At 35.9% G+C, this 19,182-nt stretch overlaps 1 protein-coding gene across 1 annotated transcript in view; it reads left to right on the top strand.

The window, feature by feature from the left end:
* Positions 1–19,182, top strand: part of USH2A (usherin) — a 798,563-nt gene that overhangs the window by 242,465 nt on the left and 536,916 nt on the right. Inside the window, exon 21 of the mRNA XM_032136481.2 lies at positions 9,371–9,601. Coding sequence (XP_031992372.1) covers positions 9,371–9,601 — 231 coding nt within the window. The remainder of the gene's footprint in view (positions 1–9,370; positions 9,602–19,182) is intronic.

Here is a 19,182-nt window from a genome sequence, read left to right as displayed (position 1 = left end):
TATAGGCTGTTTGCTGCTGGGTTGAAAACACACATTGTTTTGCATTCGGGTACATAAGTCTTTTCCTTGTGAATTGGAGCCAGAGTGATTAAACAAGCACTCTTAATATGTTAATTTATAATTTTAATTACAACAATCTTGTATATATAGTAATTAGTGAATACTAATATAAATATTTTTCTACCTTTTTATTCATAATGCATAAACCAATCACCCAGTTACTTCTCTGAGGTTGCCTGTTTTTGTTTCATAATACAATCTTTGTTCTTAGTTATGAATGCATTTTGTTCATTCCTGTCTTCAATAATCCCTCATTAAGCTAGTCACTTTCTGCTCCATGCTAAAAAGGAAAAATTATCATGTAAATGTGGCATGCCATATTAAAAAGCACATTACCAAACACTTTTGTTGCTGTCCTTCAATTAGTTTCCCTTCTTTGAATTTAATTCCATTTGTTGTTAAACTACTGACTTGATGTATGGACTCATGAATCTGAGGCTGCTGCCAAGAAAGTGGGGAAAAAAAATCAAAGCCTCTTCGAAGAGCTGCAGAGGCGAGCTGAAATGAATTTGCTTCACCTTTGACAAGAACACTTGAACAGCATTGGAATCCTCTGATGATTCAACTTGGCTAATTATCCAATTATTTATTTCAAGAATAAAGGCACCATTTTACAATTAAGGAAGTGTAAAGTAGTCTGAGAAATTTGGTAATGACAGATGACTTAAGTAACTTCTAAGATAAACAGTATCTGTGCAAAACTTGTCCCACCAATTGTTTTCAGGCAGCAGTTGGTGTGTCTTAGCATCAGTGAAATCCTGAGTACACTGAAGATTTTTTGTTTGTTTGTTTTGCTCTTTCAACAGAAATTATTTTACACTTGTAACCAACATGTCAAATTTCCATGGCTCTTAAGCAATGTTTAAGTTATATTTCTCTTGATTAAAAGCTTTTGGTTTAAAGCAATACTTTTTAATTGCCTAATGATATAAGTCAGTTCTTAGGAAAGAACTGCACATTTAGGAGTTCATTTGCAATATAACTGAAAAATTCATTGCATGGCAGTAAAACAATTTACTGTTAATTACAAGGAGAAGAATTTGCTGTAGCATGCTCACAGATTGCCATGAATCATGCAGCACTCCTAGAGATTTATAACAGATGTGTAAGTGGGATGAATTAGCAGGGTTTAATAACAGAGACACAAATCATGCAGACTTCAAGGAGCTTTAATTGATATACTAGAATGTGACGGGCATGAATCACTCAGCCATTCAACAGCACTGTAACATATGGTCAGCTCAATATGCCGCATCTTAAATCGGTTGGTGAGTCGTAGGTTGTCCCATATGGTGGAAGCAATATATTTTTCATGATTAAAAAAATGCATCCATTTTTTAAAGAAATATGATTGCAAAGCATGTTTGTTATTGAACAGTCACCTGAATGCCAAACTGCTTTTTTTAAATGCTTTTTTTTTTTTTTTTTAACATGGCAGCTTCTCAAAATAAATAGGGGCTACTCCTTGTAATACCAGATCGCTGGAGGCATCATGAGAACCAAACTGGTGCTTGTTGGCACACTCGATCCACAGCAAGCCTATAGAAAAGCGCAGCTGATGATTGCTGTGATTGTCAGGGAAATCCTTCAGGCTGGGGCAAAACAAACAAATGAAAGGATGATGTCACTTTCAGAGAAGTTCAGGAATGCCCAGCTTTGTAAATTGAAGAAAATGAGTTGGATGAGAGATCCCTACTTAGCAGGGTAAGAAAGTGGCTGTGATAGATAATACCATGACCCCTAATGTAACAATTGGATGTAACATTTTATACTAACTTCTTAATTAAATGCTCAGTCCTTCAGGGGCATTTGAAAAGAAGCACTGGCTGGTCATCACATAGATGGTAGCACCAATTCCAAGTCATTCTTGAAGAATTATTTCAGCATCTGCAAACAGGTACCCTGGTTGAGGGCTGGTAACTGGTAGTGTGCAAACATGTTTTTCTTGGAACTGGGATCTGGCAGGTTTTGGAAAAGCTTTTGCTGCATTAGTAAATCTGACAGACTTGAAAAAGGAGTATTGCAGCCTTAGAACTGTGGCTGCCAGAATTTAATGTCAACAATTAAAATTTATTTTGATCCTTACCTAGTGTTTATTACTGTTTGTATACACAACAGACCTTACTAATACAGAGATGCACTATTAGATGGAATTACCATCTGTTCAGAGTGAAATGCTGGCATCTGTCTTAGATGCTAAAACTAAAATGATATTATTTCTAACCAAACAAAATTAACTGCTTTTTACTCACCAACTTTAATTTGTAGTGTGTAGTTGTATCCAAGGAAAAGGCTTGACTGTGAACTATGTGATGACCTCTCCTGGTCTATTTAGATATGCGACTTTATCAGGGGATCTACTGGCCTTTTTGGCATGTGAAAATGGCATGTAGAAATCACACTTTCAATATACAATTTTAGCTTTATAATGTACTATGTATCCTATAAGTCATTAAAACAACACAATCAAGCTATGTAAAAATTGACTGAATCAGAGAGACTCTAGTATGCAAAATATTTTGACAGATGTGCCCCAAAAAACTGCAAGGAAAGAAATTAAATAGGCGAAAAATCATCTGGACGTAGTTGCTATAGGTCCCACAGTGACACCTTTAGGAAAATACAAACTGTATCTTTCTTCTCTGTTAGACTACTTTAAATTTTCTCCCACATTGACATATATAAAAAATTTACATTCAGTGCTCCCTCATTTTAATTTAAAGCCTAAGTATCCTATTAAAATAGGTCTTTAGCTTTTGGAAGTTAGAGAATTTGGAGGATCAAGGACAATGGTAGTTTCCATACTGACGTTAGATCAGTGATGCTACTTTCTGAGAAGCCAGACTTCTATTCTATATATCACAAAATAATAAATTGTGTCACACCAGCATTTAATGCATGTACACAGTGCATTAACTGTAACTGTAGTACATTTATTTGTGCTGGAGGGGACTTGAAAATGATGAAAAAATCAATACTTTGCTGTCAGAGAAGCAAGTGTTACGATGCATTTAAGTAGTTAATTGCATAAGCCCCATAAAAGCTTCAAGTTTGGGTAGCAAGGATGCCATAATTACAGTCCAAGCAACTACCTTTTATTAATGGTGGACTTTAGGGAACGGTGGTTGCTGTCATCATTGCTGCTATATGTGCAGTTTAGAAATAATGGATCCTCTTCTCTCTTCATGTGTACGTTGGTAGTTTTGTGCAAATCATTGTGATCGCCAGAGCAATAACTGGTTAAGGTAGTGTTTGTTCACAATGTTCACTGAACTTCTCTAAAAGCAGGGTTTTCTTTATGTCACAGAACACATGGACAAATTATTTTTATATGCCATGCTAAGGTAAAGGAACAAGGTGGCTGAGAGCTGAAGGGGATACACCAGAGGGGCTCCTGCTGGCTTCCCAGGAGCAAAGGGGATCAGGGTGTCTGGTACCCATTCGTGGCTTATGAACTTAGAAGTACTGCTTTAAATTATTCAGTCAAAGAATTTTGAAACTGGAAGAGGTCTTAGACATAATCAAGCCTGTCACTCTAACAATTGAAGTAACTGAAGAATAGAGAGACCTAATAATGGATTAACCAATGTTCCCTAATTAGGGTCTTAAAGAGCCAATCTAGAGCCTACATTTTCTCCTTTCCAGATCTTCTAGTAATATCCTCTCCTGAAGGTGACTTGTCAACAAAGAAGAAAGTGGCAAAATATATTTTATTCTTTCTTCCCTGGTCAGATAATAGACAGTCAACAAGGTGATATTGAGTCATCCCTGAGAGTTTCAGAGGAAAACTTTTCCTGTTTAGAACACTGATTGGTGAGCAGCCGATTCTGCAGCAGTTTCTCTGCAACAGAGAAATCAGGGCTCATGACCTGGACTTCTTGTTTGTGTCCTGGTCCCAGAGCCCTTTTGCAAGTGTTTTGGCCTAGCAGTGTTTGGTAAATTGTATTACCTGGCATAGTTTTGTATTTCTGTAAAAAAGTCAAAATCATTTTCTATTGACAGGGTGCTTATTAAGAATATTTTATTTAGTCTGCTCCCCACCCATCCCTGAAACATAGAAAGATTGTTTATTCTTAAATTCTTGTCATCATCATAGAAAGTTGATGATGCTTTAAGATATTGGCACAGCCATACAGTCTTCGTAGGCAAAAAATGAACAGATTCCTTAAAAACAAATGAACAGATTCCATTTTAAAGACCAGTACCTCAGAAAGAGCTTTGTTCAGCTTTTAGTTCTTGTCCTATGGTGCTCAAAATGCTACACTACATAAATTTTACAGGTTTAAATGTATTCATTTTGATATACCACTAATTATGTTATAAAGTAATAAATGCTGCCTAAAGAATGCATATAACATTTTATAAAAGAATATATACATCAAATAGATAGATAAGAAATTACCCCTATTAAAAAATACAAATGCTATTTTAAAAGTACAAGAATTTTGTACTTTTATTCAAATAGACATTTTATTCTTAGAAATTATGGATAATGAACATTCATTTTAAACTTTGTATATTATTCTTAGAAATAATGAATATTGAAGATTCATTTTAAACTTTACATTTACAAGACAATTTTCTACGTAGAGATAGATTTTGAATATAGATGAATTGTATTCCTGAATAATATATAATTTGAAAGATTTGTTCTTCTAATGATAGTGCCTTATATTTGTATAGAGACTTGTTTTGTAAAACATAAAGCAAATATGTATATTGTTGTAGAAGCAATTGTTGTCAATGCATTTCACTGAAAATGTATCCTCATGTTGCAGATGGGAAAGCGGAAGCAGATATAAGTGTTAAGGGATTTTTCTAAAATCACACAGATTTAGACATTAAAAAGTGAAATATAATTTTTAAAAGTCTACCAAATCCCTTTCATTATTTAGTGTTGTCTCTTAACGAACTGTTTTATAAATTAACAAATCTTTAAAGATCATATTTATTTTTACCTATAGTTCCTTTTCTTTGAAAGTCTGATGAAGAATTCATCATTACCCCAGTCTCTTGGTGATTCTATGTGCATGTATGTGTGTGTGTTTAATGGTTCAGGGTATCTATTTTTCTTCTTATTCTACTTGTATGTATGTGAGACCAGTCTAGTTTAATTGATTGACAAATTTCACTTAATTCCCCCTTCCAGCCTTAGAAGAACTCTGAAAAGAATAACTCAGTAGGATGTTCACCCTTTCAAACAGGCTTAGTTGACTCCTCCATGTGAAACTGTAAAACACACCTGCTGGAATGTTTTTTGTTTTGTTTTTCTTTTAAGCAAGAGAATAAAAAATGTACTCTAGTTCTATTCATTCCCAGGAATTGGCTTCTAAAGGACAGTCCCATTGCTTGGGGGAATAATTCCTCTGGGAATCAAGAAGTGCTCTACTACTTACTACTTCTTACAGTTTAAATGGTAAACATTAATTTTAATGGACTCTCAAGAATTTCTCTATTGATTAGAATCACTTTGCCAAATTAAAAAAAAGTGTGCTCTAATTTTCAATAATTATTACACAAAAACGACAGAGTTGCCAGAATTCCTCTTGTTTAGTTTGATTTTCTATTACTCTTAGTCTATATTCCTGATTGAGACGTAATTTTTGGATTATGCTACTGATGGGGGAAGGAATCTGATTTCTGTGGTGGTGCTGAGCTTCAACATTATCTCCACTGAGTTGAGTGGTTGGAGTAAAGTAGAGATGTATCAACTTTCAAACAAATGGGACCTGGAGAAAGGCTGCTTTCAAACAGCAATGAAACTCTTCAGTTTTTAAGAAGTATAGGAGGTGTATTCATACTTCTTCTCAACATTTAGTTAAAATGGAAATCCTATTCTCAACACACCAAATATGTATAATTTGTGATTCTCTATCTACATCTTTGGTGTCCAATATGGTAGTCATGAATCATATGTGGCTATTTAAATTTAAAATACAGTTAATTAAAATTAAGAAATTCGAAATTCAGTTTCTCATTCTCACTAGCTGCATTTCAAGTACTCAGTAGTCTTATTATAAGGCTAGTGGTTACCGTATTAAACATTACAGACCTAGAACATTTCCTTCACTGGAGAAAGTTCTACTGGATAGTACTGGTCTAGTAGTTTTTGGCTATTGGATATTACTAGGCTAGTAGTTTATGAAACTGAAATGTTGAGGTCTCTGTGTCCCAAAACCCTAGGGAATCTAGCAAATCACAATTTAAAAATTATGTAATTGGTTCTCCATTGCTTCCCTGAGCCCAGGTCTAAAAAATCTTTGGCAGTTTTCCTTTCCCAGTTGAGATTATAGCCAAGAATGGCCTGCTAAAATCTTAATACAAATATGTAACTCTAAACTCTGAAGAGAGACTCTGGGTGAAGAAATTTCTGAATGGCTTAGCCTTTTATTTTGTTTTGGATTATTTTGAAGTGAGATCATAACTTGTAGAATGAAATATTTGAGAACCTACCATTTAACTGATTTTTAGCAGAAAAAAATGCTAAGAGAAATTATTCATATAATTCACAGACTCATACATATATAAAAATAAAAATATCACATGGGCTGCAGTGGCAGAAAATAACCAGAATTGTTAATTATCTTTCTAACTTGATGAACTTTTTGCTCAGTGCCTTTTCTTTTTTACTAAAAGTTAAAATAGAATCAAAATGAATTGTTTCTTTTTGAAAAGCTGGCCCAAGGTCTAAAAAGTAACAAATAGTAATTGTTCTAAGCTGCTTTACCGTGAATTTCCTTTCATGGTTTAAGGGCTTCAATTCTTATATCCACATCATTTTGATTTATATTTATTGAAACAGGCAATGACTTTGCGTCTGTGTATGGCTATGTTAACACAGGTGTAAATTAAAAGTCCACAGACGTAGTTTGGGCCCTTAATAAATAGGCTCGGTGATTATGACATTTGTTCCTTTCTCCACTTTCACCTCTTATATCCAGCAGACACACTTAAAGGGGGAATGACTCTCAGCTCACAAACTCAACTGTTTAAGGGAAAAAAAAAATCAAACCAAAACAAACCTTCATTTTCAATAACTCAGCTGTTAATCTGAACCAGCAATTTGTAGGGAAAACCTTAATCTCCGTGACTCCTAGGGTTTCCCAGGAACCTTTAAAGAGTTGGCAGTGTCCCACCACTTGAAAGCATGGCAAGGTCCCAATATATGCAAGGGCATAAGGCCACTACTGCTCCAAAGCTAAGCCCACTGCTGGTGGTGGGGTCACTTCAGGGCCAGGGTGCTCTCTAGGACCAAGAGGCTGACCAACGTTAGTTGCCTGGACCATTGTGTGTAAACTGCTGAACTCACAGGCTTGTTATTTTGTGCTGATGCTCTGTTTAACATTCAGAGTGTTATTGCTTGTTTGCTTTCATTTAGATCAGTTTTTAAGCTTTAAAAATCAGAAAATTGCATATAAAAGGAGATTTTTGACCAAAGAAGATATACAGATGGCAAATACACACATGAAAAATGTTCTATATCATACGTCATAAAAGGAAATGCAAATTAAAATAAGATAACACTACACACCCATTAGAATGGCCAAAATCTAGAACACTGACAACACCAAATGCTGATGAGACTGTACGGTAGAAGGAATGCTCATTCATTGCTAGTGGGAATGCAAAATGGTACAGCCACTTTGGAAGACAGTTTGGCAGTGTCTTGCAAAACCAAACATGCTCTTACCATATGATACAGCAATTGCACTTCTTGGTATTTACTCAACGGAGTTTAAAACACAAAACCTTGATATATAATTAGATATACACATATATATGCACACCATAGCAGCTTTATTCACCATTGCCAAAACTTGGAAACAACCAGGATATTCATCAGTAGATGAATGAATAAATAGACTGTGATAAAATATGCTACATCCAGGCAAGGGAATATTATTTAGCATTAAATGAGCTATCAAATGATGAAAAGACATGAAGGAAACTTAAATGCATATTATTCAGTGAAAGAAGTCAGTTTACAAAGACTACATGCTGTATGATTCCAACTATATGACATTCTGGAAAAGGCGAAACTATGGAGTTGAGTAGTTACCTGGGGTGGGGGGAAGGAGAGATGAATAGGCAGGGCACAGAGGATGTTTTGGGTAGTGAAAATTTTCTGTGTAATAGAATAATGATGGATGCATGTCATCATACGTTTGTCCAAACCCAGAGAATGTAAATACCATGTGTGAGCCCCAGTGGAAACTATGGACTTTGAATGATAATGATGTGTTAATGCAGATTTATCTACTGTAGCAAATGAACAATTTGGGTGCTGGATGTTGATATTGGAAGAGACTGTGCATGGGTGGGGAGATATGGTAGAACTCTGTACCTTCTTCTGAATTTTTCTATGAACATAAAACTGCTCTTAAAAATTAGGTCTGCTGGGTGTAGTGGCACCTGTCTGTAGTCCCAGCTACTTGGGAGGCTGAGACAGGAAGAATGCTTGAGCCCAGGAGTTCCAGGCTGTAGTGAGCTACCATTATGCCTGTGCATAGCCACTGCACTCCAGTCTGGGCAACAATATGAGATTCCATCTCTTAAAAAAAAAAAAAAGGTTAACCCTGGCACATTGCCTATGGTGTGGCCATGTTCCGCAGGAGCAATCAAAAATAAAAATAATAAAAGTCTTTTTAAAAAAATGACTTTCTGACTTATTTTTACACAAGCACAAAGTTTTGGCAAACTTGTGTTAATAGTCCTGCATTACCCATTGGTTGGCACAGATTGTGCTTGGCCCCTGTAAATTACAGCACTGAGTTGATGCCACTTTAAGGCAAGGGGCTCTGCCCTATGGGTTTAGTGCTAGTTATTGGCTGTAGGTTTCACTGTGGGATCCTGTGGCTCCCGGGTGAGGCAGCTCTTACTCAGCCAAGGGAATTTCTACACAGAAGGGGGCAGCCATGAGCCATCAGAAACCAACAGGCACAGAAACTGGGCCATTGGGGTATCTGCTTGGTAAAGGGACTCTGGTTGAGGCACCACCCAGAGTACAGCAGCTACTATAATATATAAGATCTATTATTTAGCTAAAAAGAATAGAGAATTTATTTTCAAGAAAAAATTTAATTTGAAAGCTTTGTGTGTAGTATGTTGGCCATTTAAATTTTGTTTCACTGCATTTAAGATAAACTCCATATTGTGTTTTCAGTTCCTAGAACCATACAGGTACTTGAAACCACAACTGATTTGATTTGAAGTGTGATATATACAAATACATAGATACATATATGTGAATATGTGTGTCTAGAGACAGAAACCAAATTCTTGAATGTAACAAGTGTTTTCTGATATTTAGCACCAGCACAACTGAGGCCACCTCTGGTTAAAGGAATCAACAGCACAACAATCCATCTTAGGTGGTTTCCACCTGAAGAACTGAATGGACCCTCTCCTATGTATCAGCTGGAAAGGAGAGAGTCATCTCTGCCAGCTCAGATGACCACGATGATGAAAGGAATGCGTTTCACAGGAAATGGGTATTGTAAATTTCCCAGCTCCACTCACCCAGTCAATACAGACTTTACTGGTAAGTGTGTTTGAGATTGCTTTATTTAGGAGACACGAAGCTCCAAAATGTTTTCTATTATTTTGATATCCCTCTACAATGAATTTTTATTATACCTACTTATAGAAATACTAATTCAGCCCTTTGATAGCTTTTGCCTGATTGTTTCAGCATGTCCATCTTTTTAGAATTCTGGGGAAAAAAATCAGGTAAATGAAGGATAGGAAAAGTAAAAGATGCAGATGAAGAAGCAACCTTATTGGATCTAAGTATGTGCTTTGTGTTTGTCTTTTTGTGAAGTATTTGCCAGGACATGTTTCTTGAAATATTATTCACTGTGTTCTGTGAGCAAATGAGTTTGCAAAATGCCCTCATGCTATTGGAGATTCTCAGTATGCACCAGGTTACTAAAACTGCAAAAAGCATTGTAGGAAAGCTATTTAACTTTGCTTAGCTAATCATGCCTAACAGATATTTGATGTAATGTTTTCTTTCTCTTTCTCTTGCTGTTTCTTTCTTCCTTTTTTCACTGTGACAACTTAATATCTCATGTTCTAAGAAGAACATTGTGGGAAAAACTAATCCCAGGGAAAAGATAACTTCTCTAAGCCAGGACTATGGTAAAGCACGTGAGGCTCTTGTTTCAGTCACAAAATTTAAAGGCACTAAAAAACTCAATGTTAATATAAATTTTAATGCAATATTTTTAAAATGAAAATCAATGTGAAAGCACTACAAAAATATTATCAAAAGCTTAAATAAAGACAGATTGGACTCTGTACCAGCGCAGTCCTGCCTCACTGGCCTTACCCTGTTCCTGGCCTTACTAGTACAGCAATATTTTGGAAGTCCCATGACCTCTGTGACTTACAGCTTCTAATAGCATGATTTCAGTATAGCTGTAAAAAAAAAAAAAACTCTATTTATGGTACATATTTCATTTTTCCAATTTTTAAAAAAATTTACAAAGTATAAGATATATATTATTCTGTAAACTCATAAAGATGTTCATTTAATCATCCATGAGAAAGTCATTTTGGAGCAAATAGCTAGTCTTTAAAATATTGCATATGTGAAGACAATGAAATGGAATTTGAGCTATAAAAATTTGTATTGTTTTAGTTTTACTTAAAACAGAAATAGTTTGCTTTTTGTTGAGGCTGGCTGCTGATGCACCTTTGTAATGAATCATGATTGTATTGTAGCTGAGATATATTGAGATTAATGCATGCTTAACTACTCTCCCAGTACGTCAAAATCATCACAGAGTATTAGAAATTGAACCATTGAGCTAAAAATGCTCAAATTCTGCTTTATATTCTTAAAATGGCAAAAAAGAAAAGAAAAAATAGGTAAGGAAAAGGAATACATGAATAATAGTAAAACTCTTTTCTCAAATGAAAATAGAAACTACCTCCCTGGTCCAGTATTTGGCTTGTGATGTGTTTCTTCCAAGAAATAGCATCCGTTTCCATTCAACTGGGCATAGCTGCTGCAAGGATGTCAGCTTGGATTTGCAGGCTAGTCAGCAGACAGATTTTTGATGGGATCACCTACTGTTGTTGCAGTGAAAGATAGAGTGGCTGGTCCACCGTTAATAAATTTAGTCATCTTTGCTATCTCCCTTGCCGGCCTTATACTCTGAGGTGCAAGGGCTTGGGGCAGATGCAGTGTCTGGGAAGTTTTCCAAATTCCTCTTTAAAAAAGTTAGGCTGTAAACACTGGCCTCACTAAGCAGGATCCTTCTGTCTGTAACAAAGCCTCCAGCTGCACAGAAAATGTGCTTAGAGTACACATCATTTGAAGGACAAGGCAGGGAGATCACAATTTTGGCTTGAACTACTCCCTGGAGCTTTGGTGATTCCTGGAGAATGAGAAGTTCTTCTGTGTTCAGGCACGTTCTGGGACATTGCTGATGCCCTTTTTAATGGTAGCTTGGCTTTACTTTTAAGACTCCCTTTAACTTTTAATATAACCAGTTATATACTAAGTTATTGGTTTGATCCTTTGGCTGACTTGCCAGGTTTGGTTGAATGATTTTATTGAGTTGTACCAAAGCCTAACTAAATGTACCCAATTAATGAGCTAGGACAGGTTTTCAAAACCAACTCAATAACTTTCTGTAAACTTGCATCTTTCCTAAATAGACAGGTAAGCATATAATTAGCATCTTACATTATTCTTACTGATATATTATCCTATTCAATCCCTCTGCAACCCTATAAAGTAGCTCTTTTTACCCTCGTAGTACAGGAGGAAAAGAGGCTCCAATGAGTGACTTGCCCATTGTGCCACAGCTATTGAATTTCAGGGTGGAAATGTGAATTGGAGCCTTCCAAATTTAAAGGCAAGGTCTCTGCTACAGGGTGGAAAGGAACTTTTGTAGACTGTTCTTTGGAAGTGATAGAATAGGAAGTATATAAAAGTAAGAAAGAGGGATAGGAGGTGAAATAATTATCACCCAAATATTCCTTATCCGATACTGCTAAACTTTTTGGATTTGTCTTTCAGTTAGTTTCAGCTCACAAACAGCAAGTAGTGTTGGCATTATTTATTCATTTATTTGTATCCCCAAAGACATGTAGGGATCAGTTTTCTTTTATAGCAATTAAACCTGGAGTGTTACTAGGAACTAGATGTTTAAAATATAAATAACATTATGTGAAATGGACTGAAGTGCCATACATTGAAACAGTGCTTTCAACTCACATTCCTTTGTATTTCATGCAGTTTTCATATTCTGAGGCAAATTTAATGAGCAAATCCTTGAAACCTCTAATATGATGAATTACATTTTAAAAGTTAATAACTTTAAGATAAACTAAGATGTCCTTTGTTTTCAATTATTCAATTCAAAATCTCAAACTTCAACTAAAATGACTTCTGAATAGAAATATCAATTAGTACTCAAAGACAAATATTAGGTTGATGTACATAATTACATATTTTATATATGAAAAGATAAGTTAGATTGTACCCATCAATGACAGGAATTATAAATGCATTCATAACACATTTCATGGCCGTGAACATTATGTTGCAAGTCTCAATAAGAAATATCTCATTATTATAGTACAAGAAAGGGATCTCTTACACAACTTATGCCTCTTTCATATTTGCTTTAAATATTTTTATCTTACACAATAGGAGAATAATTCAAGCATATGAATATATGTCCTAAAATGTTGTTTAATATTATAAATTATCAAGCTTAATACTGTAAATAAACCCTGTCAATATCTACCTTTGGGCAGAATAAAGAACCAGATAAAGCTATTTTGAGACCTATTTTTGCTTCCTTTTCTGATACAAGTGTTCTTTTAAAAATCTAATCTCCAGGAAGAATATATTATCAGTCATTTACATCATAGTTTAAATTTAAAATAATTAACTCTGTATATTATTATGAGGACTTCGAAGAAGATTAACTGATAAATTACTTTCAAATCCAGGCCCCATTATTTATTAGCTAAATGTAATTAGACAACCCATTTAATCTTTTTTTGTGCTTCTGTTTCCTTTTCTTTAAACTCAACATAATTCCACTGACAGTGTTGGTATCTAGCAGGTAGGGGAGGATTTAAAGTAGATAACCCACCTAATGAACTTTGCACAGTACCTACCACGCAGATTATTTAGTACTCATTCAACATTAGCTATTAGTTATTATTCATTTAACAAATATTTATTAAGTGCCTACTATGAGACAGGAGCTTTCCTGAGAGTATTCTGCAGTTATAAAATCAGCATTCTATTAATTTATTTGATGTTACACATGCAAAATATGTTTGCTCAAATGTTATATCTAGGGCATGAGTAATATGCAATATTCCATATGAAAATGTGATACTTAATTTTGCTATTGAAAATAGTTAAATTAATTGACTTAGTGGTGAGGACTTGGGCAAACTACTTTTCTAAGTGTCTAATCTTGCTCATCTATTAAATTGAGGATTTTGTTGGATGATCAATGTTCTAACCTCTAAAATTCCAATTCTATGAACATAGAATATTTAGGAGGCCCCACAATCCAAAATACAGGCTCTAATCATGGCATCTGTGAGTTAAAAAAACACCTAGAGTTTCAAATAAATTGTTTTCTATAATATTATGTTTATTAATACAATTTAATTGATATAAATTTACTGTTTTTCTCTAATAATTTAAGAAACTTAGTGATACGGGCAGAATTCAACATAAAATAGATATTCAATTATTGGGTCATATCAGATGTTATAAAAAAAAGCAGAAAATTCAAATAGTTTCATGATCTTGTAATCGGGCAATGATATAAACAATCATGGTGAAACAGTCCCCCGGTTACATGGGGTTAACAGTAGTTCTTCTTGCAACACAAGAATAGCAAATAGACCCTCCCCTCCCATATGCAACTAGAAAGGGATATCATTGTGTCTTTGGAGAGAAAAAAATCATGCTCATTTTTTTCAGGAATGCAGAGTAAATCTACTTGATTTACACAAAGAATTTAGTTCTTTCCTTGTAATGCTAGTAATCCAAGTGGAACCTGGTAAAAACAGCAACTAAAATACTGCTCAGATTGGCATTCCAAAGGTGACCCTCTTTCTCCTTGTCACTTATTTTTTCCTATTAGCGAAAACAGGTCCATGATCATTTGGGGGAAGGTTTGACTATTGTAGTATCCAGATGCCAATCACACCAGCCTTTTAAACTGCCTTTACTGGTGACCCTGCCCAGAAATCAGGAACTGCCTTTGGGGAGATCTTTGTAGCAAACCACTGGGGAGATGAGCACACACATGCACCTGGATATAATTCCCTTTTATTTGTCTTCACGAGAAATGTGATTACTGATGTTGAATATCTTGCAGATGAGAACTCCGTACAGTTTCTTCATAATAATGATGTTCAAGGACACTAAATGATTGTCATACATTTTTGAATCATAGTATCACCTTCCCAAAAATGGCTGAACTAAAATGCTTTAGAATACGAAATGCAATTAATTACCAAGGGGTGAAAAAAGAAATGCAACCACCAAAAATCAATATGTTTAAGAGCATATTTTTTATTTCTTTTACTCTATAATATTTATGCCTTATTGTTATCAGTTTTATTATTTTCAGTGAATTGGGACATTTAAGCACTTCATTAAAAGAAAGCTGATTATAAGCAGTTATAGTGAAGGTGCAAGTAGGGCAAACTTCTTCGGATAGACTAATTAGTAAAAGCATATTAATTCTGACCTTCAACACCCTTGGTGTCCCACTATTTGTTTTCCTTGGAGAGGGAGCAAGTATTTTGCCAGAAAGCGCTTGAAAAAAATAAAAAACAAAACAACTAAACAAAACCCCAATTCTTTTCAAGACAGATTTAAATCACAAATTTTACCTAACCTTTGATGTTAGATTTCGGCCCTAGTAATTGAAAAAACAAATATAATAATCTACTATGTGTCCTAGAAGTTTAATGAACAGACAGTAATTATACTAAAAAAGTAAAGGAAAGAGTAAGAACATGGTATGTGGGAGCAAAGTGAAGGAGAAATAATTCTCAGGCAGTGACAAAACTCTGCTGTGTTTTCTGATTATGAAACAATCAGAAGAGGTGAGAATGGTTGAGTTAATCAGTTTGGACTGAGGACAAGGATCAAAATGCATATCTTCTTAGAATAACAAAAGTCACACTGACCCATGATAACTAGAGATATGGAGAAGTAAACGTCAAGACTGTTCATTTTTTATTATATTTAGTAGAGAGGTATAAGTAAGTTCTCAGGAAATGCCGTCAGATGGCATTGATGGCATTGAGAGATGGGAGAGGACCATTATTTCCCCATTCACCAAATACATCATAAGGCCAATTTAAGAATGCATGTGTTTTAACCCTTGCCTTTTAAAAGTGACTCGTTTTGAAGTACATTCCTATAAGTCTCCCTTTGTTTGAAATATTAATATTAGGTAGCTGGTAAGCTGGGCCAACACTGAAAACAAACTGTTTTTGTTAGCTGTTAGCAGTATTTTAGTTAACTTAAAGCATCTGTTTTTGTCCATCACTGTTAAAATTTTTCAAAATGCATTGTCACCTGATATACAAACAACACATGTATTCCTATATACTCATGCCACATGCATAAACATATGTTTTCCACAAGGTCTCTGGGTTTTCTGCAACCACTCAATGGATTCTCCTTGCCCACTGCCTAGACAGAGCCAATTTATCAAGACAGGGGAATTGCGATAGAGAAAGAGTTTAATTCACATAGAGCCTGCTGTATGGGAGACTTGAGTTTTATTATTACTCAAATCAGTCTCTTGGAGAGTTTGGGGATCAGAGTTTTTAAGAGTAATTTGGCTGGTAAGGGGTTGGGAAGTGGGAGTGCTGATTGGTTGGGTCGGACATGAAATCCTAGGGAGTCAAAGCTGTCCTCATGTGGTGAGTCAGTTCCTGGGTGAGGACCACAAGATCAGATGAGCCAGTTTATCAGTCTGGGTGGTGACAGCTGATCCATGGAGTTAAGGGACTGCAAAATATCTCAAGCACTGATCTTAAATTTTCCAATAGTGATGTTATCCCCAGGACCAATTTGGGGAGGTTCAGAATCTTGCAGCTGGAGACTGCATGGCTTCTAAACCATCATTCCTAATCTTGTAGCAAATTTGTTAGTCATACAAAGGCAGACAGGTCCCCAGGCAAGAAGGGGGTCTATTTAGGGAAAAGGCTGTTACCATCTTTGTTTCAAAACTAAATTGTAAACTAAATTTTTTCGCAAGGTTAGGTCAGCCTTTGCCCAGCAATGAACAAGGACATATTAGAGGTTATAAGTAACATAGAGTTATTTAGGCCAGGCCTCTTTCACTGTCATAATTTTCTTAGTTATAATTTTTGCAAAGGCATTTTCATTTCTATATAGTCTCAAATATACCTTCTCAAATTGTCCAGTGTCTTTTCTGCCAGCATGTTGGCATTGTGGAATCTTTTCAAAGACTTCATTGCTTAAAAAAAATGCTGTTGCTTAATGATATTTTGTATCAATATAACACAGATTAATTTTAATTTCCTCTTCATTTAGCTTAAATGGGTTGGAAAAGGAACTTTGAGCAGAAAAAGAATCATAGTTGGTCAGCAATGGTAGTGTAACTAGCACCTTTGAAGATGATTGATTTTTGATTTACTACGATGAATTATTTTGTATATGTTTTCTTGAAAAAAGTTAGTTAAAACATTTAAAAATGTATAGTTATAGTTATTTTGTACCAGTTACAGCACTCTTGAAGAGTATAGATTAAGTTCCTTTCTATTCAGATAGAGAGGAATCTGGGCACATCATCGTCAAGATGCCATCTCTTTCAAAACTTGGTTCTAGTGCTCTAAAGAAATGTTTTAGAAGATTATGCACTAATGTTACTGGTGGTAAATTCATATGGATCTGTAGCCACCTCAATTTTTGCATTCTCAGAAGAAAGAATTTGATTGAGGGGACATAAGGCAGATTAAGAGACCAAGGCAAATTTTAGAGCAGGAGTGAAAATTTATTAAAAAATTTTAGAGCAGGAATGAAAGGAAATAAAGTATACTTGGAAGAGGGCCAAGTGGGTGACTTGAGAGACGATTTGACCTTTGACTTGGGGTTTTATATAATGGCATGCTTCCGAGGTCTTGCATCCCTTCTCCCCTGATTCTTCCCTTGGGGTGGGCTGTCCACATGTACAGTAGTCCGCCAGCAATTGGGAGGAGTTGAATGTCCAGGTGTGTTTACTGAAGTTATAGGCATGCTCACTTAAGGCATGTTTCCTTACCAGTTAAGTGTTCCCAGAAGGTCATATACCAGTTAAACTCCACCATTTTGCCTCTTAGTGTGCATGCTTGAGCCCACTCACCCAACTCCCGAGATCTCATTGAGAAGCTGCTGATCACCAGTCTCAGGTGTTTCTATCTACAGGGAGACTGCCTTTCCCTGGCACTGGCTATGACCGAGTCTTATTATTTTAGACAGATAGTGTAACAATTATCACCTGACTGTTGCCTGACATTTCTGGTGGGGCGTTGTGGGGGGTGGTGCTTCTCTTGCCCTGCCTGTAGTCTAACTAGCAACTGTAACACTAACAGTTTCATTTAAGTGGGGGAAATGTTAAGTAATAATATGCAAACCATATTTAAGGTCTATATATCGAAGGAGGCTCACAAACATAGCCATAGGCCATTTGTTTGGAGCTTTGAAAAGGGAGGCTCAGTTCCTTGACTGATGAGCAGTTTCCATTCAGAAATTCTTTGACTTTAGTGCAACTTCAAAAGAGAGGCATGAGACAGAAGGAGAGAGGAAGAAACCCTCAAGCCATCTAAAGTCATCTCTGGCAATGGTGGCCATATCATTTTCACAAACAAAGGGCATCCTTGGGGAATATCATAAAGGAAGAATAAGGACTTAAGGGAAACATGTGGGAATGATTGAGTGATCCTCCCTCCAACAGAAAATTAAAAATCAATGTAGATGCATTTTTTCAGCTTCTTCCCTTCATTTATTTCCTATCCTGAAACCTGTTCCTCCTTCTGTGTGTACCATCCACAGTGAATATCACTGTTTGCCTTAGGCAAAAACCTTGGAACTCTCCTTGAATTGACACTTGAACTATTCATTCCCTTCCTCCCATTCTATCAGTGATTCCTCCTCTGGCCGTTCTTCCTCGGATACATCTCTTGGAACTACCTGCTGGTCCTACAGCTACTGCCTAGTCCAGACCTGTGCTGTGGGCTTCTCTGCCAACAGTTTCAATCTTCTCCAGGCTGTTCTTCAAACTAATGATTTTTATTGACATTCTCTTGGGTAAAACCTTTTAATGGTTTCCCAGCGAGAGATGCCCTACACAAACCCTTTTCTGCTTACCAGCTTTCTACCCGTATACCTCCTCATCTCTCCAGCCACGGACTGGTTTACTCTCTAGCTCTAGGCCATTTTTTAGTCCTAGTGCTTGAATGTAGCACACTCTTTCAGATGCCCATCTCTTTGAACATATTGATACCTTTGCCTGGTATGCCCTCATCTATTTGCAAGTACTTCGCTTTCCTTTCACCTGGGTAATTGCTACTCATCATGAAAGGGTTAGCTTAGCCGTTCCCCAAACTTCCAGCAACCCCAGCCTCCTCCCATGCCAAATCTGGGTTGAGGACCTCTCTTATGTACTACTATAGAAACCAATAATTACTCCATTTTAGCTCTTACTGCACTCTATTAAAACTGGTTGTTCAAGGAGCTAAGCTATGAGGACACAAAGGCATAATGATGATACAATGGACTTTGGGGACTCAGGGGAAAGTGTGGGATGGGGTTAGGGATAAAAAAACTACACATTGGGTACAGTGTACACTGCTCAGGTGATGTGTGTACCAAAATCTCAGAAATCAACACCAAAGAACGTATTCATATAACCAAATACTGCCTGTTCCCAAAAAACCTATTAAAAAAAAACTGGTTGTTTGCTTATCTATGTTTCATGTAGGCTGAAATTATGAGTCTTTTTCATGCTTATAACATTTATGTCTTGCACAGCATAAGACATTTATCAGATATTCAATAAATATTTATTAACTAAATGAGTGATAGAAAAGAGGGAAATCCGAAAGATG

This window comes from Hylobates moloch, unplaced genomic scaffold (assembly GCF_009828535.3).
Source record: "Hylobates moloch isolate HMO894 unplaced genomic scaffold, HMol_V3 SCAFFOLD_18, whole genome shotgun sequence".
Classification (NCBI taxonomy): Eukaryota; Metazoa; Chordata; class Mammalia; order Primates; family Hylobatidae; genus Hylobates; species Hylobates moloch.
Note: the sequence above shows the minus strand (reverse complement) of the source record. Positions and strands in the feature narration are given on the sequence as shown.